The 22760-nt window shown below is 35.7% G+C and overlaps 1 protein-coding gene across 4 annotated transcripts in view; it reads left to right on the forward strand.

Moving 5' to 3' along the window:
- Positions 1 to 511: 511 nt before the first annotated feature.
- Positions 512 to 22760, forward strand: part of arhgap17b (Rho GTPase activating protein 17b) — a 34522-nt gene continuing 12273 nt past the window's right edge. For 2 of the 4 annotated variants that reach the window (XM_053515053.1, XM_053515054.1), the window contains exons 1-10: positions 512 to 985; positions 11862 to 11901; positions 18050 to 18154; positions 18239 to 18315; positions 19403 to 19514; positions 20360 to 20436; positions 20930 to 21047; positions 21318 to 21386; positions 21579 to 21660; positions 22269 to 22396. In XM_053515053.1, coding sequence (XP_053371028.1) covers positions 933 to 985; positions 11862 to 11901; positions 18050 to 18154; positions 18239 to 18315; positions 19403 to 19514; positions 20360 to 20436; positions 20930 to 21047; positions 21318 to 21386; positions 21579 to 21660; positions 22269 to 22396 — 861 coding nt within the window. In that variant the 5' untranslated portion in view covers positions 512 to 932. The remainder of the gene's footprint in view (positions 986 to 11861; positions 11902 to 18049; positions 18155 to 18238; positions 18316 to 19402; positions 19515 to 20359; positions 20437 to 20929; positions 21048 to 21317; positions 21387 to 21578; positions 21661 to 22268; positions 22397 to 22760) is intronic. The other 2 variants (XM_053515056.1, XM_053515055.1) reach the window with 2 other exon arrangements.

Genomic DNA, 22760 nt, shown 5'->3' on the forward strand with positions numbered 1-22760 from the left:
AACTGAGGTTCAGGCAGAGAAATATTTGAAGTCGTAAGTTATAACATGGCAGCATGGCGGTGTAGTGGTTAACACTGTCGCCTTGCACCTCCAGGTTCCAGGTTCGACTCCTTCTCGGATCTGTATGCATGGAGTTTGCATGTTCTCCCTGTGCTTGCTGGGTTTCCTCTGCGTACGTTTGTTTTTCTCCTACAGTCCAAAGACATGCAGATTAGGCGGTCCCAAATTGCCTGTAGTGAATAATTGTGTGTGTTCCCTGTTTTGGGTGTACCCCGGCTCGTGCCTTAAGTCTGAACATAGAGAATAAGCGGTATAGATGTGTAAGTGAGATTATAATAGAGCGACGGAAAACTTCGGTCACTAAAAGTGCAAAAACAGTCAAAAAGAAAAAAATATATATCTGCGCCCCCTTTAGGTAATGTGCAGACTTTGAACACCACAAACGTGTACAGTACTTTCAGTTCCTGCAATTGTAGGCCTACTTGTGTTTCTCCTTTAGCATACTGCTCAGTGCAGTAGTGCGGTCCTGAATCAGTGCGGATGAGGCCAGTGTGAAAGGTGTCGGGTGTCAGAGTTAAGCTCCAGCAGTAGGGAAGTGAGAAGCACTTCCTACTTCCTCACACACCACTGTATAAACGCTGCTGCTCGGAGGGTCGAATGCGGAAAATAATGTAGTTCTGAAAGAGAGAGAGAGAGAGAAAAGAAAAAAACCGACGCGGACAACTTTCGAGTCTTAATAAACAAGGCCCGAGTTTGAGGAAGGCTCGCGGGGAATGCGCGTGGAGGACGGCGGCTGTGTGCGGGGTGAAGCGGACCGAGCGGCTCGGATGGCGGCGCGCGTGCGGAGCTGAGCTGAGTGACGAGGCGACTTCACACACCGGGCCTCGCAACTTCTGAAAGTTGTCCAGGACGAAGAAAAACCAGGCGTCGACATGAAGAAGCAGTTTAATCGCATGAAGCAGCTCGCCAACCAAACGGTTGGAAGGTCAGTGTGTTTTCGCGACGTTTGAGTTGTTCAAGCTTAGCACACGCTGGGTTTGGGAGTGTCACCGTGTCTTAATTTCAGAGGAACAGCAGGAACACCTCTGTACAGGCTTTTCTCCAGATTACCTCAGAATACCTTTTTATATGGTACTCTTTTAAATCATTTGACTTGAAATGGAAATGTGTAAACTTTTTCGTGATCAAGTGATGAAATAAACTGGCGTACATTATAGTTCTTAAGTGAGCTGTGTGTGTGTGTGTGTGTGTTGACCTCTGTTACAGCCTAAGTCACAGTATGTCATAACCATTTTATTTAGCATTGCACTTCTGGTGTGTGGTTTTGTAGGTCAATCTTTAGTTAAACTGGCTAAAAGTAGCTTGAACATAAATTATTTATTAATTGTATATAAAAATGATATAAATATGAGATAATAAGCCAAAATGTGATGTATTACAAACTGTTTCATTTGTCAAACTAAATTCTCGAACTAACTGTAACCAATAAGGGAAAATGGTATGGGTGTGCAGTATGGCAAAACTTATCATAACATTTGATGTAATAATATAAACTGAACCTGTTAGTTTATACACAAAATACACAGTATACATACAGGAAGTAAAAACACAGCATTTGTGTTATGATCAAATGCATGCATCAGACATGTTTGATCAAGTACATTTGAGCTGTTTAGACATTAATACGTTGTTTTTAAGAGCAACAGCTTTGTTCTTAGCAGGTCTTTAAACATCATGGAGACATCTCACAGGAGGTCCAGGTCGAGAATCCGCTCTTTAACCCGCTCTTTAAAAATCTGAAAGTTCTTTGGATTGTCCACTTTTAGGCATACATAAAGATGATTGTATTCCTATTTCTTAAGAGAAAGCAAATAACAGGCAAAATAATAACAACAGCTAATTTTGGTGCATATGTTCTATTTTAAAACTGTCTTTGGCTGTTTGCTTATTTTATGAAAATTTATTTGCTACTATAGAAGATCAGAATTTAATGAAAAAGACAGAAAATTATTGATTGGAACAAACAAAAAACATTTACTTGTTACTGTGGGTAACAATATGTTTCATGATGGTAAATAATATTGCAATATCAGTATTATTTGTTTTTCATATGAAATGGCAAATCTAACAAATTAAATTTATATGATTCTTTAAACATGACCAAAGAATTAATTGAAATAACTTTGGGGAAGTAATGTATAAATATATAGTTATCGTATTTAATTTAATATCTATGTGTGTGGGTATGAATATGTTCAATGTTTAATATTGCTGAAACTTTTTTGTCTGATATATAAAGATGTATATCTTTATTTTGGTCTAATTTTAAGCCAGTTTTACACACATATATGCTATAACATCGGAATTGAACATAGTAAATTGCGATCAAAGTTAAGTTAAAGCAGTAAAAAAAATTTATACTTGCCATATTGTGTGCTGATCCATTTGGGTTCAAAGCCTGCAAATGGCATGATTTTTATTTATTTTTTTTCTTTTTCTATTTTCTTCTTTGTCCCTGCCATACATTCCAGTGTTTTTAATGGGGAGTATGAAAGCACATGCTTGTTGGGAGTAACAGCATAATAAGGTTAAGAATTGTAGTCCAGATTTATACCAATGTTATTTATTTTTTTTTGTTATGAGGAATTTTCATGTAGATGGAAACCCTGCACAGTCAAAGCCCTTGTATTGGCCCCATTTTGAGGACTCTATAGGGGCTTCCCTAAGGCTATAGCACTTGGATCCTGTTTCAGTTTGGCTGATAGCTGAGGTCTCCTCATTTGTCTGTTGCACTTAAATATTGTAAATCTGCCTGGTAAATATTACTTACTGGATTCGATAAATTAGTTGTTAAAAATCAGAATGTAGACCTCCTGTAATATTTAAAGTACACTGGTCAGGAATACATTCAGTACAGTACAGCTTGGCAACTGGGTTTTTTTTTAATGTGTGTATATTATATTTTTTTATGTATATATATTTGCCAGTCACACTGGTAATGAAGGTATTGAATTGATGACTTGCTGGTAGGTCAGGACTGAAATTCTTTTTCAAAATCATATACATTTAGCTGTTGTAAATCTTCACATGTACCTACTTGCTCTGGCATTCCAAGGATTTCCATTAGGTATGTACCAATAGCTCATTATACAATAAAATGTGACTTTCAACACCTGTCACCACCCTTGCAACCTAACAAACAGTTGTAAAGTATGTAGAGATTAAAGACAGATATAGGTTCAAAGATATCGTTGTATCACAAGTTAACCATAATTAAAGCTAACAGGACAAGAACAGTGCTTTTGTATATTGTATCTATATATTAAAGTTATTTTTTTTAATACTGTATATTAATCATTTTAGAGAAAGTTGGAAAAGGGTATCCCATGATTCCAAAAGTTTCTGGATAGTCTGCTCTAACAAAGGAATGATTTTTAGCAACGTATTACTTCGATAGTACAGCATCATAAACAGTGATAAAACATGAGGCTCAACTTTGCCTTGTGAAAATACAAGACACAAGCATGGAACAAAATTAGGCATCGTTTTTTGCAACAGACCTACACAAACAGGAAGGCGAGGTGAACAGGGTCACTGAGTGTGCAGACTGTGTATGCTAACTCGATTGGTATTTTCCAAAGCAGACATTTCTTTGGGTGGATTAAGGAAATCGCAGAACCGGGCTATCATAAATAACAAGAAGGAACGCTGACATTTCTCTTGTGGCTATTTAGAGCAGTAACACGCAAATCAATGTGGGTACCTGTGGGAGAGGGAAGGAAGAGGGGTGTCTGATGTTATGGGTGTTGTCTAACGGTTTGTTTCCAGTTCCCTTTCCTTCAAATGATGATTCTGTACTGGCATATATGGTTCCTTATAACACCTGTGTAAGGAAAATCAGTAGTCTCTTGCAAATTATTTCAGTGGTATCCATTTAATAAAAATAAAGATTGAGTTTACTGTTCTTGTAATGAAATGCCTGCTAATTTTTAGTTTATGTAGGATTGAGCAGTCATATTACTAACTAGTACATTTTAGACATTTATGACAGAATACTTCTAATAAAGTGTATTGTACAACAGTTAGTTCTGATCGAGTAATTTTAAAGGAAGAGAGGTTTCACCTCTATTAATAACACTATCTGTCGGTTGCCGATGTGTCGGGGGAGCAAAATAACTGGTTCAATAAACAAACAAATCATAATCTGTTGATAAGAAACGGTGTTTGTAGAACTACAGTATAAAAGCAGTATCTCACTTGGGATCATGCTGTTGTGCTGAATATCAGCATTGCTGTGATCTATTTGGGACTTAGCCTGTTCCCGCATCACATTTGAGCTTACGTTCAGTACAACAGCACTCCTTTGTGGGATCATTATTTAAGTGTAATATAGTTTGTTGTACTAAAGTGGTTATCTGTAACAAGCTGCATTTTATTTTGTCACAAAAAGGAAGAAATTACAAAACAAAAATAACAGGATGTAGTTTTTCTTGGATGTGCCAACATATAAAGAGCATGATGTCATCAAGAGCATGATGCTGTGATATAAGCGGAATAAAATACTAGTGGTGGTGCTATTATATGACGGTCTTTCATGGATAATTATTCATTTTATAACAGCATATTTTATTCCTCTTGTGGCTATTTAGAGCAGTAACGCGCAAATCAACGCGGGTACCTGTGGGAGAGGGAAGGAAGAGGGGTGTCTGATGTTATGGGTGTTGTCTAACTGTTTAAAGAATATGAATAAGAATATGATTGAGGATTGAAAGCCTAAAAGGAGCCTTTTTAAAACTTTTTTTTCTTTACAGTATTCATGCAGAACACAGTTTATTCTCTTTTAGAACATCAGGTAAACAGCACCAGTAGTGTATACGCTGTTTTTGAGAGACTGCTGGTGAAATCATCATGTCTTTGTCACAGTAAATCAGAATGTAATGTAGAACACAGACCAAAATCTGAATCAGAATTTGACATGCTTAGCAAAGCGCAGCGCCAAGTGTTGATTCATCCATTTGAGTCCAATTATGGCTCCAATTATATTTTGGAGATTGTGCAGAACAAACATTTACAAACAATCAGCTGTAATTATAAAGCAGTAAGATAAATGACTGATAGCAAAATGCCTTTAGTAAACATGTTGTGTGTAATTTAATGTCATTTGCCAAAAAAAAAAAAAAAGACCTTTGCTTAAATGATTGGTAGCTGGTCGGTTTCTGAACTTGAGATCTTGGACCAGGGATTAATCTTCTTAAGCTTTAAGTACTGTATTTATAGTGCAACGTGGTTTTAATTTGACGTGTTGCTATTATACTGTACGTTCAGCTGAAGACAATTTTTCATGTGATCATTTTATTACAGTTTATAATCATCAGAATATAATATTTACAAGTTGAGATGATCAGTATATTGTACGTGTGTATGTTTAAAATCCTAATCGCGTTCTATAAATTTTTAAACCACATTGACTGTTAATGGGTAGTTCAGTAAGAGACCGCTGAATTACTTTTATTTATAACACTTTTCACTTTACATTTAAATTATTATTATTATTATTTTTTTATTTTACTGCCAATCTACTACGAAGTTCCCAATAGGAGAAAAGTATTAAGAAGTCTCACAGATTAAAAACAGTGCATACATTAGTCTTAAAATAGTGCAAAGTGCAAAGGACAGCATGAGCAGACTGGTATACGGTCATAGTTGTCAGTCCCTTTACCACTAGGTCACACAGACAACTACCGCAACCTTACCTCTGTCAGCATGGTGCTTTAAGAAGAGACAAATTTGTATAAGCCAGATCAGATAGTTGTGTAATATAAGTGTTTTTTCCCCCATCAAATTGGCTGGTACTGTACCATTTTTCTAAACTCTAATTTTTTCAGTGCAATATGTAGGTTCTTCAGAGTCTACATACACTAAGTAGTGAGTAGTGAAAATGTTGTGCATTTTTTGTAATTTATAAAGTGATTTAAAGGTGGGGGGGGGGGGATTTTAGTGGCCACATAAATAAATTTAAGCACAAAATTTCATCAACAAAAATTTGAGAGTGAATAATTAATTTAGAAGTTATTTAGGTGAAGATTATATTGATTTATATTAATAAAAATTGAGAGTTTGGCACAGTCTGAGGTTATACTTATATATATTCTAGATGAAGGTAGTAAAAGTGTTTTGAAGTGAACAGGAAATTAATTTTGTTTGCATTTAATGTTACAGCCACACAATTAGTAAAGTTTTTTTTCTTCTTCACAAATTATAAGACATAATTTTAAACTGGTAATTTAGAGAGAAACGGATAAATTTTTCAAGATAATAAGACCCCTTCCATAATTGCATTTGTTATTCTCATAAAGCACCAGGAATTCGCTGTTAAGCCACCTCAGTATGTGCTCTCAAGCTGCATGTGGCATTTAATACGACAGTGGCAGCATCTACGGTTACGTGTCACACTGCTTCGAAAATAGTGTTGCTTTAAAAAAACATTGCTTGGTGAAGTGTGTGTTAAGATGCTATCAGTGCACGTTTCCATCAGTCATGAAACACATTGTTCTACTTTGAGCTTGATATCTCCCCAATTCATTACTATTTCTTACTGAACATTTAAAAAAAACACTACTTTTACGTCCCACCTTTGCACTCTACTTCTGACCTAAACGATCATAGATGGATTCTTATCAGTCATAGCACAGAAAGTTTCTTGAAAAATGGTAATTTCTACATCTGACTGCATCTTCTAATGCTATAATGAGCCCAGTGCTGTTTATTCCACTTTAAAACACTTTTTGAGCTTTAGCACTAATTAACTGCAGTTGTGTACATCTGATATACTCTATAAAAGAGTCAACTGTTGATTGTTGTTTAAACCTCCTGTCGGCATATCGCATGCAATTGTCTGACCCCCGTTCCATGGTGATGGCGGGGCTTCTTTCCGAATTAAATGCATGACAAAAACGATCCCCTATTCCGCTCCAGTTCCTCCCAGACAGAAGGCCGAAGTGCAACGACAATGCAGTTTTTTTTTTTACTGAAGTGTATGTGCGGATTGAGGCTAGAGAGAGAGCGCAAAAAATCTAAACATGACAATTTAGCATTTGCAGCGGGTGGACAGACTGGAGACCAGCTAGCAGCAGGGGGCCCATTCCAACACACTGACAAGTATCATTTCCTAACAGCAGTTTCCAATCCAACATGCAGCAATTTTCCAGAAACTAGGCAAAAAGAGAGAGAAAAGATTTAAGGAATTTAGATTTTGATAAATAAACAAATGTCAACTCAACATAAATTCCATTCAAGATGGACAGGAAGGACAAGATCATATAATAAAATATATTGCATTGGAGATTTGGGGATTTAATTTATATACTGAATTATGTTACAGACCACAAATAATTATCCACTCAGTGTCCATTTATTTCCCTGTTTTATGGCTTTAGCAGGACTGAATAAACTTTACTGTTGCCATGGCAATACATTCCAAGAAGAACTTCGGGCTATGTGTGTCTGTGTTTCTGCTGATTGGGTTTAATCATACACACACGCAGTGTACACTCAGCACTCTCTGACAGGGGTGCGTTTAAGCTGAGCTTTATGATTTTTTTTTTTTTCTCGAAGGCTAAAGCAAACCCTACATAGCATCCATTTGCTCCACTCCAGATCAATTCTAATTTAATATTGATGGGAATCTAAAAATTCTCTCTTTCTCCCGAAGCGCTCTGCCTATGTAATGGGATCTTGTGGATATATTTTTTTCTTGTTGCTCAGCTTGTGGTTATCAGTTTCATCTTTTGTAGCTTTTTGTCTCAACGTCTATACACAGATCCTCTTTCAGTAGATCTCGCAATCTCTCAAGATAAAGAAGTCCACTCATTTGCAGAGTAGCAAGACCAAGTGATTAATAAGCACAGTAGTAGTCAGTCTGGCCGAGATGGCTTTTATTTGTGCATAATAAAATGGACAGTTTATTCAAATCGATAAAATACATTTACGATGTGTTATGAAATTATATTGGAATATTTGACTTCCTCCTGTCTCTCAGATTGCCTTTTATATATCTATATCATGGCCATTGCAAATAGGAAGAATGTTTGTGTTTCACAGATAAAAAATTACTTTCAATTCTGGCTATCGATATGATCTATGGACTAGTCAAGACAGCATCAGTGCTCCTACTGTATCTCGAGCAAACATCAACTAGGTTTAGTATGATTTCACATAAAGCTGCTCCATTGAGTTTTTTTTTCTCAGAATTATGGTAATTGACAAATATTTACACTTTTAAATATCAAGGAAATTCATTACTTAGCCATAGACAATTTGTCAGGTTCGTTACTCTATACAATTTGTCTGGTTCCTTGCTCTCTACAACATTGATCCAAATTGCTGTCTCAGCATCTTAAAGTTATCATGTTGCAAGCACACATTTATTAGGACAGATGGATACATACATGCATACATAAATACTCTACATACACAAATACTGTACATACATAAATACTGTACATACATACGTACATATTTGAAGCTCGTGTCGGCACCCAGAAGATCATTCATTGGTTACAAACAATCTAAAGTAGCAAATGTTTAAGTATGTTGTTGGATATATTCCATTTATGTAGAAGTTAGTTGTAGAGCCAGGGGTAGCTTAGTGGTTAAGGCATTGGACTACAGTTCAGAAGATCCCAGGTTCAAACCCCACAACCACCAAGTTGCCACTGTTGGGCCCCTGAGCAAGGCCCTTAACCCTCAATTGCTCAGATGTATAATGAGATAAAAAAATGTAAGTCGCTCTGATAAGGGCGTCTGCCAAATGCTTAGATGTAGAAGTTAAGACTTTTTTATATAAATAGAGGCTAGAAAAACCATGGATCATATGTACTGTAGAGCTAGATGAGTGACAGGATATTTTGACAGCAGCTAAGCTCTGGTCTCTGAACACAATCCAGGGTTGCAGTAGCCATTAATCCAGGTAACATGGGTTCACATGGACCCTGTTGCTTGAGGTAAGGCAATTCCCTTACACACACACACCCACGCGCTTACTTTCAAGTTGAGTTTACTTTGGAGACAATTGAAGAGGTAAAACATCGTTATTTCTCGTATCCTACATGTGGTACACTTCGAACTATTGATACATTTTCATAAGTTTTAGATATAATTATGGAGGATGACCTGAGATACGTTTTCCATTTTTTCCGGGCCTGGGACTGGCACTGCATCCAGAATCAAACTCAGGAAATCAAACCCGGGCCTTCCGCATAGGAGGCGAAACACCTACCACTGATCCACCAGTGCCCCTAATTATCAATAAAATGTTAACCTCTTGTATTTAAAGTTCGTTTGTACGTTTTTAATTGTTGGATTTAAGGTGAGAAAACTTATAAACTAAATGGGGAACATTTACTTAATCATTAAACTTTTTTTCAAGTATTAAAGTATTTTTATTAACAATTGTAACAAAATGATATAATAGTAATATCGGATCGGGATGTTAATAAAATTGTGATACTTATAGAATCATAACTTTAATCATCAAGTTGGGACCTAGTTATTATCATAATAGCATAACGGGAGGTGTTAAGTGATTCCCATGCCTAACAGCTATTAATAATTTTTTTTCCCCATTATCCTTTAGACCAGTATGTCTAATAACCAATGACTTGAAGAATGAAGGGTATGATTCAACCCAACATGCATCATGTTACCAGAAACCACATGCTTCCTTTGAGATGTGGAAAGCTGACTGTTATTTCGCACACTAAGCAAAGTCCTATCTGCCCAGGTATACAAGATTGACAGTAAAGAGAGAGAGAGTATGTCATCCATCCCTCTCAGTGGTGCCTAGACATGGACTGATGTTCAGAACACATGTTGGCGGTTTCACTAATCTGGTGAGCTAGCTAAGCTAAGCTTTTCCAGGTCATACATCATTCTGGTACTGTAATATTATGTAATACTTTACACTGTTGTATGAGAACTGCAGTACAACTCCGGCATGAGCAGAGGCATATTAGGGAAGCTGAATTAGGATTGCATATAAGGGTTTGCTGAATGCACACTTTTTCAGCTAATAAATCATTACTTCAGTGTTATTGCACACATCTCACCCAGCACAATATCACACACTGTTTACTAACTGTGAGAAAAGCTAAAGATTATACACAGATTTAATAGTGCGCAGGGTATGGGTACAGTATGTCGGCGTCTTTGCCAAATGTCTGCTTTTGCTGTTTAAGATGATCTAAATTGATTTGTAACTAGAGGAATGTAGAATGTTTTTGACGTCAACACACAAACACATTAACACACACTACTGCTCAGAATAGCAGTCTGAGCTACACTTCCTGTGGTTCATGTGGTGATGCCTGCTCTAGATCTTTACGGATTCTTTTGCTGTTTTTATAACTGATATTTCAACACATTAACAATCAATAATTCATTCAAAATGCATGATGACCAGACATGCATTCCTTCTCGGTTTAAGTTTAATACAGGCACAATACAGTGTTTCCCCATAAACCAATTTATTTGGGGCGGCCAGCACAGTATCAACATTGACTGCTGCAAATGATTTTTTAAATATAATTGTTTAAAATGGAATTTACTCACCTCCTCTCTCACATACTGTACAAACGCACAGACCTGTTTGTGAATAGCCTCGGACCCTGATTGCACATGAAATGCTTATGAAACGCCTGTGAACATACGAGAGTTCATGCTGTTGCATTGTCTGTCTTTTGACTGCAATCAGTTGTTTTTTTTCTTTTTTTGACAGAGCTCCAAAATAAAGATGCCTGAAGTGGAGTGTAAGCAGGCAGTTATGAATCATGATTCTTTGTGCCGATCATTTTCATTTATTTAAAATGGAGAGGACCTGGTCGATCTGATAGTTACCAGAATTGTCTAGTTTACAGTTTGAGTGGCCGTAATTGGTGATCGGGCAATCAGCCTCAGATATAAATGATTCTGTACCCAGGGGAAAAGCTTCTGAATGGTGCGACAGAATTGTATTATGGCGTTGCATTATTAAAAATTGTGCGTGGTTAAAATTTCCAATCTGCCTTTTTCTTTAAACTTATTACACACCCTTACACTAATTTAATTAAAATCGTCTGTGTTAGAAGCCCCTTGGTCTCGTGTTAGAAGCCGCGCGCACCCACGTTCTGAAAGCCACTCAACTCACATGCTCACTGTCAAGTTGAGTTTTGAAACTTTGGAGGCATTTAAGGATGTCACTTTAATTCATTTTAATTGATTAAAGAATTATTTGATTAACGAAATTAGTTGATTAACGAATAACCATTAATATCTCTAATTTAGACATTAATGTTTGTCCTACACTGGACAGTTGAACATTGGAAAAACATCTCCTGGTCTTTTAAAAAAAAATTATTTTCAGCTGTCCAGTTTGAGTAGATGGTACTATAGCTTCAGATTCTTGTTCTTGCTTGACAGAAGTGTGACTTAATTTTGTGCTTCTTTTTTTGTCGTAGCCCATCCACCTGAATGTTTGATATGTTATGCAGTCTGAAATGCTTTTCACCTCATCATAGTTGTATAGAGTAATTATTTGTGTTATCTGAACCTTCCTGTCAGCCGAACCACTCTGGCCATTCTTCTCTGACCTCTCCTGTCAGTGAGGTGTTTCTACCCATAGAGCTATTGCTTCCAGGATGTTTTTGCTTCACACACCATTCTGTATAAACACTCGGTACTGCTGTGTCAGCAGTGTCACAGAGATCACCATATTCTGGAGTTTGACTGAAGCTCATGACCTGTACCAGCATAATCGTATTTTTCATTAAAGTGCCCAGTGAGTATATCTAACTTCGACTAACATCTTTTATTTATATCTTTTACAGAGCGGAGAAGACAGAAGTCCTTAGTGATGACCTTTTGCAGGTGACTATTGTTTGTTACATTATTTATTGATTTATTATTATAACAGTTCTTAGTCAGGTACAGTACGAGTTTCATTGCATCTAATTTATTTACATTCACATTTATGGCATGTGGCTGGTCCCCTTATCCAAAGCAACTTACATTTAGCTCATTGTACAACTGAGCGATTGATGGTTAAAAGCCATAGTGTCACCTTGCTGGAGCTGGGGGTTAAAACCTTTGACTCACCGATCAGTAGTCCAACATATTAACCACAAAGCTACCCCTGCCAGTGCATACTGTGCAAAGGTTTTACAGATCCTGTGGTTTTTACTGGAAACTTCCCTATGTATTATTTATTTATTTTTTATTTTAGTTTCTGATTTTCAAACATCAGTATTCCACCACAGAATTAAAAGTAAAATATATATATATATATATCTGTGTGCCAGAAAAGAAAGCAACAGATGACAAAAAAGGAAGCTTCTGGATTTCGCATGCAAAAAAGAAGCGAGCGGAACAGTCAAATTCTGCAGAAGAGCTGTGGGTGGTTCTGCAGGATGCTCAGTAAAACTTAGTAGTGAATTTTAATGAGACTAAAGAGTTCTCAAAAGCGTTGTTTCATTAAATACTGACTTTGTTTCATTATTTACTGTTCACTGGGCTTGTTTTTTTTGCATGTGCCCAAGACTTTTGCACACAAGTGAATAAAAGCTACTGGATTTTGCATGCAAAAAGAAGCAGATGCAAACAGTCTCAGAAGAACTGTGGGTGGTTCTGCAAGATGCTCAGTAAAACTTGGTAGTGATTTTCCCAATAAAACCCAATAAACTGCACCTGTGACTAAAGGGTCGTCAAAGCGTTGTCACACCAAATACTGACTTTGTTTAACTGTTTACTGCAACCCCCCCCCCCCCTTTTTTTTATAAAGACATGCTTGTTCTACAGGATTTATTTGCATGTACCTAAGACTTTGGCAGAGTACATTTACATTTGTATTTCCCTTGGTGCTACTCTAATTCCTAACAATTAAGTTTACTCTCTATATAAAAATGGATATGCAATAGAGCTGATAAATAATCTTACCGCTTTCTCAGTGCTTAGAGCTTTCTATTTTTGACTATTAATAATTTTTCCTGCTGTCCTCTTCTGACATCCTCCTGGAATGCTCTTTATAATTCCAAACCTGATTTCTGGGAGGAAAGTAAAAAAATCTCATTTGCCCAACTTCAGCTATAGTTACAGTACCATATTCTGTGAGACTTTATAATACACATGCTGGTTGTTATTATAAATCAGATTCAACGTTTCTTTTGTATAAGCACTATATTGTTACTCTGATTGGCTTTCGTAATCATAAGATTCCATTATTAAAACCTTGTTACATTCACATAAAAATTTAGAATGAGGCATATTTTTGACTTGGTGAATGACTAATATGAATTCAATTTAATAAAATTTTATGTGTATAGTGCTTTCATTGATGGTCATTGTTGGAAAGCAGCTTCATAGAATCATAAGGGAAATATGGAAACGTGTATGAATTAGGGCTGCAACAACTAATCGATAAAATCGATAATTATCGATAATGAAATTCGTTGTCAACGAATGCCGTTATCGATTAGTTGGGCTGCGCACGTTAAACGCCTCTAAGAAGACGGTAACCTGCACGCTATGCAAGACCGAGCTGTCACGGCATGTCATGCACTAACACTTAAAGAGAAAACGTGTTGGTGTTACGGATAGCGAAACGTCAGCAGGGTCAGTAAAAACTGTATGTCTATCGTGTAAAAGTTGTATAGTTAAGTGCTTTTAGTTTAAACTGTTTGCTAACTTCAGGACAGTCGCGCTAGATCTGTTCACGCGCTACTCGCGAGCATTACATTGCGCAATCACCTCACGAGCAATAGTGATTAGTTACATGGCGCTATTTTAGATCAGCTTAATTTACACGGTGTGAATAACAGTAGAATATTACATTCAGTGATTGTTGTGATTTTCAGCGAATGCAAATAATAGTACATTTGTGACTATTAGCGTTTTGCATTTATACAGTTTTTTTTTATAGTCCACTACAAAGTTAACTTGTAATTTACTGTGGTTTTACTTATGCATACATCATTTTATTATACAAAATTACATTATTTTAGCTGTTTGTCTTATCAACTGAATATATCAGTGTATTTTTTAACTATATATATATATATATATATATATATATATATATATATATATATATACTGTATATATTATATACTACATTTCATTTAAGGTTTAAAATGTCCAAATTAAACATTATTAACTCTATATGTGGCTTTTGCATTTTTTAAAGTTTATTTTTATATATAAATAATACCCTGATTTATGTTTTTTTAAAATAGTTATAAGCGAAATATCTAATGAAAGAAGCGGTTAGGTTTTATCCGATTAATCGATTAATCGAAAAATATAATCGCCCAACTAATCGATTATCAAAATAATCGTTAGTTGCAGCCCTAGTATGAATTAAAATCATCAGATTGCCACATAAAAAATATTGCATAATATTAGGGATGCACCGAAATTTTGGCCGCCGAAAATTTTCGGCCGAAATAGCATTATCGGTTTCGGCCGAAACGTAAGAAAGCGCCGAAAATAAAAGCCGAAATTGTCGCCACGCCTCTCCCATCCTCCCGTCTCGTTCGCGCTGTCATTACGCATCAAACACGGAGTATGTCGGCGGTTTGGAAGCACTTGGAAGCAAGTTTTGTTATTGTTAAACAGCCTTATTACTGTTATTTATTATCAATAAATTTTAATTGCTTATTAATTGCTTAATAAAGTTTGATTGCTTAATTAATTTGTAGTTTTTTTAATACAAACAAAAAGAAAATATTTTAAACATGTTTTTTAATGAAGCCATTTTCGGTTTCGGTATCGGTTTTCGGCCAAGTGCATCCAAAAATTTCGGTTTCGTTTTCGGCCCAGAATTTTCATTTCGGTGCATCCCTACATAATATTATGCTAATATTAGAAAGGTAACATTCTTCTCTCAAAACAAAAAAGCCCTGATCCAGGGTGGAGTGAGGCTGTTATAAACTATAGCTACTTTATGAAAAAAAAAAATCCTTTCTTAAGCGCTGTCTAAAAACATGAGCGGCACAAAAAAAGGATGTGATGCTGTTCTTAATCTCAAATGTTATATTTGGGGATGTAATTTAGATAGTTCCTTTGTTCATAAAGATAATCAACAACTTTAACTATCTATCTATCTATCTATCTATATATATATATATATATATGTATATATATATATATTAATATATAATATTAATATATATATATATATATATATATATATAATATTAATCTTACTATATTTCATTTCCTATACGTTTGGTTATACAGTATCATGTATAGATCTAGTGATACCTATCAACAGTATAGACAGCAGCAGTTTCTTTGGGCTCTAGGGGGAAATCAAACCCTCTATACTGCATTCCAGCGTCACTCATGCATTCATAGTCCAAGGGTCAAACTTTGCCTGTAATATTAACTATTTAAACCTCACCCAGTGTGCTGGTGAAGAAATGCACACCTATAAATATACATAGACAACACCTACCAGACATACTAGTACAGTAAAATTAAGTATGTGTCCTTTTTATACGAGTCTAGCATGTTGGGTCACAGAGTTTTTTTCTCTACAGAGAAGTCAGCAGCTGCCAACTTTCTCAAAAGTCATGCTGCTTCTCACATTTTAGATCTTTCAGTTTAGTTTACAAAACATGCTTTTATTTTGACCAATGAACAACTAATAAATTTAAAGTATATCTACGGCTAAAATCTGTGGATCTCCTGAATTAAGGTACATTTGCTGGCTAGATTAGTAGGAACTCCCATAAAAGAAATGCTACTTACTCGTGCAATTATCTTATCAATCATATGGCAGCAGAGACATGCATTAAATCACCACATAATGTTCACCACATCAACGATCAGAACTGGAAAAAATGTGATCATTTTTTACATTTATTTTTATATTATTGTATATTAGTATACTATACATTTAAAAGTTTAGACACAACTTTGGATTTAATTTCTGTAACAATACTGGTGAAAAAACTACTTTAAAAACTGAAATAATACACGTGGCAATTAGTTAACAACAACAACAACAACAACAGTCAGTTATTATTTTCAGACATGATGGTCAGCTGTTCTGGAATAGTTCTTGCAAGAACAGTATTATCAAGTGCATTTGTAAAACCCATCAAGCACTGTAATGAAACTGACCTACTTAAAGTCCTTCTCAGAAAAACAAAACTGAAACTTACCTCTACTGCAGAGGAGAAGTTCATTTAGAGTTACCAGCCTCAAACTGTACCCATTATCTAATCGCACATAAAGATCGATTAGAGCCGTTATGAAGGATTTACAGCATAAGTAGAGGACACATCTCAATATCAACTGTTCAAAGGAGGTTACTGTGTTTTTTGTATGCCTTTAGCATTGTTTTACAATGTGGAGAAAAATTTAAATTCAGAAATGCCATGGAATTAGAAGGTGTTGGTTATTAGAAGGTATTTTATGTCTCCTATTACAGATAAAATGGATAAAGATAGAAAAATTGTTTAATTTCTAGCTAAATAAATCTCGTTATTGCCCCCTAAACTGATTTTTGTTTGTAGTATATAGATAATTACTAAAATTATTATCAGATGTGCAGTCTGGAGCAGTGTGCTAGAAAAAAGCATCAACGAAAACTGTGATGAATGGCGGTTAATTAGATCTTTCCATAAAAATCTTGGCATCCTTACTGAAAATAGTTAACTGATGCTGAATTTCTGCATGTTCTACACGAGATAAGTTGATCATACTGTAAATTTTGGTTTACCGAAAAGAACTCAAACCACACTGTGTTTACTTTGCCTAAAAGTAAGAAAGCCCATGCTAGTTGAGAGGATGAGATGAGGGGAAGGGGCGGGGCTTCCAGGCATTGTCAGTTAATACCAGTGGGTTCAACATGCCCTCTGATTCATATGTTGATTGTTTCACCTCTTAAATCATATTGCTGAGAAAAGCACTTTTGTCTATTACTAAGTGTTATCTTGTACTACTCATTTCAAAATACAGGTCTGAAATTATAATATAATTGGGGGCAGTGTAAACTAATTTAGGAAAGACAAAATCCTTATGTCACACAACTCTTCTGCTGTATTGGACAATGGTGAATGTTTAGATTGGAAGCTGGTTTTGCAACATGCTTGTTTAGGTGTTTAGGAGCAGACAATGGGACTCGGGTTGCTTGAATCAGCATTTCCTTTCAGTGAGGATGCTGTTACATTTGTAGGTGGTTTTTCCTTTTTCCGTCTTTCATTTACAGCCCATGCGATGAACGTGCACTAGATCTCGTAGCTTGACTATTAGGTGATTTCTCTGTCTTTCAAAAAATAGTTTTGCACAGCATGTAAGATGAAAGCAGAACTTTCCTATAAAACCATGACAATTTCAATTTCAGTTCCACTAGTGCTTTCTGAAATTGCATGTTTGCTTACTGGCAAAAGGATTTTTTTTTTCTATGTGTGTAATCAAGCCGGCCTACCCGTGCAGTTTTCATGCCAGCTATATGCATGTGAAAACAATCTTTTCAACAAGCCACCTTTTAAAGGCAGAAAAAGAACATGTACCAGAGCTAAAACTGTAAGCGTAATCTTTTGGCAACAATGTGCATTAGACGCCTGCTGTATGAGCACACCTGACAGGCAGAAAGACCTGCAGCCAATTTAGGTTCTCGGTGAGTACGGAGAAAAGGAAGATGTTTGGTCATTTAAAAAAAAAAAAAAATTTCATGCTTGGCACTATGGACAGCATTTTTTTTTTTAAATAGCATATTTAACTAAACCCATTATTTATAAAGTAAATTAGTTTATTTTAATTTAAGTGCATTACCTAGTTATGTTTGTTACACTTGATCACGCACTTTAGAATTTATGTAAAGTTTTATTTTAATCGTGTTTTTTTTCTTTTGAACGGCTTATGATATATTTTGCTTAAAGATTTTTTTTTATATTGTTAGCTTGTATAAAATGTAGGATAACATATTGTGATGGAATCTTGCTGAATATGCACAGACATTACGGTAATAAAAATTATTCTGATCATTAAGCAAGCTTTTTTTTGTTCACAGATCGAGCGCCGCATGGAGAATGTGCGGTTGGTCTCGCATAACGTGCACAAGAAGATGGTGTCATGTCTGCAGGGTCATGTTGGAACCGATGTGGAAAAGAGACACGTAAGAGCGAGTCGTTTTTGGTTTAAAATCTCTAGTTTACACACACTTCACATTGTGACATGGTAAATATTTGTTCCCCATTAGAAAAAGCTGCCTCTGATGGGCCTCTCTCAGGCCATGGTGGATGGAGGGGGTCAGTTAGGAGAAGAGTGCATGATTGGGTGAGTTCAACTGCATTATGATTCATGCATGGTTCAGGGCAGTGCATGTTATTCAAGATAATTCATATTAAGAAGCTTACATTAAGGGGTTTCTTTACATTATTTGTATTCACTCTGGGACTATTTGAGTAGCACTGATGGAGCTTTCATACAGTAGCTTACATTGACGAGAAGAAAAATAGGAGTGCATGACAGTAGGTCTTTCTAAAACTGGAGATTTTGCTTTTAGATATTTGATGTAATGTTGCATGTAGGAGTACATGATAGTGGAAAACAAATTTTGCTACAAATTTTATAGCTGAAATTACTTATAACTATTCAGGTCATTTAGAAACATAGCACAAACAGTACTAAATATTATGACGCTAACTCAAAATAAATTAGCGTCAAGTTAACTAAATAATAATCAATTATCTTAGCAAATGAAAAAATTCTAATGCAGATGGATTAATTTAATTTTTTAAAAATATGTCTTCATATTTTGCTTCTAAAGAGACATTCATTCTTTTAGTTTCTTTTGTAATTTTAAATAATAGTTCTCCAGGCTGCCTGGAGGCCTTTTTGGCTCTCAGTCTCAGTACCTAGCCAGTTTCAGAGGATTTTTTGTTTGTTAAGCCACAATGTCTTTCGTCATCAACCAAATACATTTCCTGTTTAAAGTAGATTATTAAATCCGGCGCATAACTGTTCATATCATCACTTTAACTCCATTTGGACTTTAGCGCATAACGCTGTCAGTTTGGGTATTTTACATGCCCTTATCTTAGACTGCTGCAGATGTTTGCTCTAACGACTCGTGCTTTATCTTATAGTGGCGCGTTACATTACTGCTTTTTATCAACGCCATGGTTTTGGAACATATGGAACAAACTGGTTTTAACCTTCCCGCAGGAAGAATAAGCATACAATCACCTGTCAGTACATCTTTGACGGTTCAGTTTTCTTAGTGCACTTACTTTTTTTTTTTTGAGTAGTCCATAGAGTAGTGTAATAGAAAGCTTGCATTCTCCAGGTTTCATTGACATTGTTTTAAGTACAGTATATGTGACTGGTTTGTGTATTCATGTATATGCCTGTGCTGATGTAGGAAGATGATGGAAGCTTGTGGAGAAGCTGAAAGTAAGCTTGCCTTTGAGCAAAGCCAGCATGAAGTCCAGCTTGAAAGGGACATCCTGGACCCACTCAACCAGCTAGCAGAGGTGAGAATGGGCAAATAACATTTTGTAATGTGTGTTGTGTTTCCACTGAGTGGCCAGTACCTGCGTTCTCGATGGAGTCGTAATGTACAGTAGGTATCATTGGTTAGTCTTTTAAATCTGACATCAAGCATATTAACAGATGGTAACTGCTTTTTTTTATGAGGATTAAATTATGCCTGACTTGTGCCAAATAGCCTAACACAGTTTTGTGCTTTAAAATGCAGTAAAGTAATTTGCATATTACTAACTGACAGTGAAATGTAACTAATGACTTAGCAGGCTTTTTTGTTCAGCGCTCCTGTTGGTGTTTTTCAAATAATGGTGAAGTAAATTAGTGCTGGCAGTCACCACAATTTGAGTCAATGAAATATATCATGTTCAGCATGAGTCAGTTTATTATTTAGTCAAGAGTTGAATCAGCTGAGGCCAATAAGCAAAAGCTTATGTGTTCCTGGATTTTTAGTGAAATAGGAATAAGTGCAGTGTCAGTCTATAGCAATCACTTCTAAGCCTGAGTGCTCATTATCACAGATAAATAGCATATTAGTCACAACCTCATTTTAGAGAACTGATTAATTTGGTATCACATTTATTATCTCCCACTTTCAGTCACACTTTTGCTATGTGTAATGGGAAAAACACAGACACGCACACAAAAAGAGAGAAGACACAGTTCCTTAAGTATGCATGCACACAAGACTATGATACCATTTCCAAAGTGTTTTAATAAAAAATGTCCTGTGCACTATACTGGAAGACAAAAAAATACAACTTAACCGAAATAATATTTAAACTTATAACTTCTTATATGAGGTCCACATGGTTATATTTCTTTTTGTCAACAGGTTGAAATCCCCAATATCATGAAGCAGAGAAAGCAGCTGGCTAGGCTTGTCCTGGATTATGATTCGGCAAGAGCGAGGTGAGCAACACAACCCTGACACTCTAGATTTTTAAATGCAGCACATAGTGTACAAAAAAGTTTATCAGCAAAAATTTTGCATTTCATATCCTTTAATATTTAAATGTAAAATAGACAAATCTAGATGCAGGAGAAATGTCTCAATCTAAAATATATCTAAATAATATGTATGCTCCATTTCTTTCCATATTGATCTCGCATCCTTTTTGTATATGTGTATATGAAAACACTGAAATATAAAAACAACATCTGTTTCAATTCATGCAGCTTATATCCTCATTACAATTTCTAATAATTTATAACATTTTGCATAGATTAGTAAAGAATAATTCTATGATTATATATGTAATTATAATTTGGTAATTGAGACTATTTACTGTATATATGGACAGTTACTTGAATTTAAATACAAACTGTGATTATAGTAAACAAATATATAGTATTTTTTTTTTAAACAAAATCCTTTCACATGTTTCTTCTGTGTTTGATTCAGATATCAGCAGGCGAATAAAGCAATTCTCACAGCCACAAACAACCAGGCAATGACTGCTAAAGCTGACTTGTGTAAAGAAGAGATGGATGAAGCCCACAACAAAGTAGAGATCTGTAAGGTATGGTTATAGGTTATACATTCATCTAAGGGAGGAGTTCCTTATCTCCTGTTGACATTGAGCTCGGGCAGGGGAGGAGCTCAGGAGATTTGCAGAGACACATTCCTCGGATGTCTTGGAGGGGGGAGAAAAACACAAATATGAATACTGCATTGAAAACCACTGACTATTTTAGATGACACATGCACTAATAAAGATCTAACGGTGCAACTTGCTCCATGTCTGTGAACATGTCTTGTGAATAAGCTTACCTCCATTTGTTTTCTCCAGGATCAGCTGGCTGCTGACATGTACAACTTCTCTTCAAAGGAGGGAGAGTATGCACAGTATTACGTCATGGTGAGTTCTCTCCTCTGCTGTCCAGTGATGCATCAGTGTAATATTCTGCCTACATAAATGCATTTCTGAAATGTTTTCCATCATTACTATTAGTTCCAGTAATCTATCCGTTTGCCCTTTCTTGTTATGTTTTGTTTTTACGGAACTTCTAATTAAGAAGGTCATGTAAGAAAGCTTTTCTGTCTTTGTTAGTTGTTAGAAGCCCAAGCTGAATACCATAGAAAGTCTCTGGCTTCCATTGAAAGCGCCCTGCCCACTATCAGATCCCAGCAAGGTATGAAATCTTGTTTAATATGGAAATTGCCTACTAGCCTTCCATTTTGTAAAATGAAATAGTATTAAATAAAATAAAACTTAAAATTGGGTTTGGATGGGATAAGAGTTACAGTCATATTTGTGTTAAAGACTGTTAATATTGGCTTCCACTGATTGATTTCCATCTAACTGAATGTTTACCAACATGCAAAACGACAGATGATGGATTCGAACGGGACTAAAATGATCACGACTCTGGTGATAATCGCATTACAGCACCTCCACATGTAAAGAAAGTCCTATCTAAATAGGATACAAGACCCCACCTAGTAACAGGAACAGATTATGTTTTGACTGCCTGCTGTACAAACAGTAGATAATGGTTCTATCACATTTTTTAGCTTTTTTAATGTGTAGGCTGAACACTGACTGCTTTATTATTGTATTTATTATTTGAGTCATGGTTTAGAATGGATTGTCCAGAATCAGTGTTGTGAAGTCTACTGAATATTAACAGTTCTGCTTATAAGCCGGCTGCCTATTATAATTGTTTTTTTATTTTTGACAGCTTATATTTTTCTCTTGCTCACTCTCTCTCTTTCTCCGTTTCATTATCTCTCCCTACAGAGACATGGATGGAGAAGCCAGCATTTGGTACAGCACTTGAGGAGCATCTTAAGCGAAGTAACAGGGAAATTGCTTTGCCTATAGAGGCCTGTGTGATGATGCTGTTGGAAACAGGCATGAAAGAGGAGGTAATGAGCCAAGAACCTAAAAAGCAGCTGTAGTCTTTAAAATTGTAGTACTGAATTCAAGATCCATATGACGATGTGGTTTACCGGCCTTTAAACCATGTAATCTTGTTCTGGTTGTGTTTTAGAGGCTTTCTTAAAGTTCCCTGTTGTGGTTTAACTGTAGTCTTGAGGCCTTGAGTTCAGAAATACATAGCATGTAAAATGTGTAAGCTTTTATGACATCTTTTAAAAATTTTGTGGTTTAAAGGTAAAAAATTTTATTTAACCTTTATTTAACCAGGTATAAAACCCGTTGAGATCAATCTCTTTTTAACGGTGATACAAAAACACAAACAAACAAACACAAATGGGTAAAACAAAAATT

The sequence above is a fragment of the Clarias gariepinus genome, chromosome 16, assembly GCF_024256425.1.
Source record: "Clarias gariepinus isolate MV-2021 ecotype Netherlands chromosome 16, CGAR_prim_01v2, whole genome shotgun sequence".
In the NCBI taxonomy this organism is placed as follows: domain Eukaryota; kingdom Metazoa; phylum Chordata; class Actinopteri; order Siluriformes; family Clariidae; genus Clarias; species Clarias gariepinus.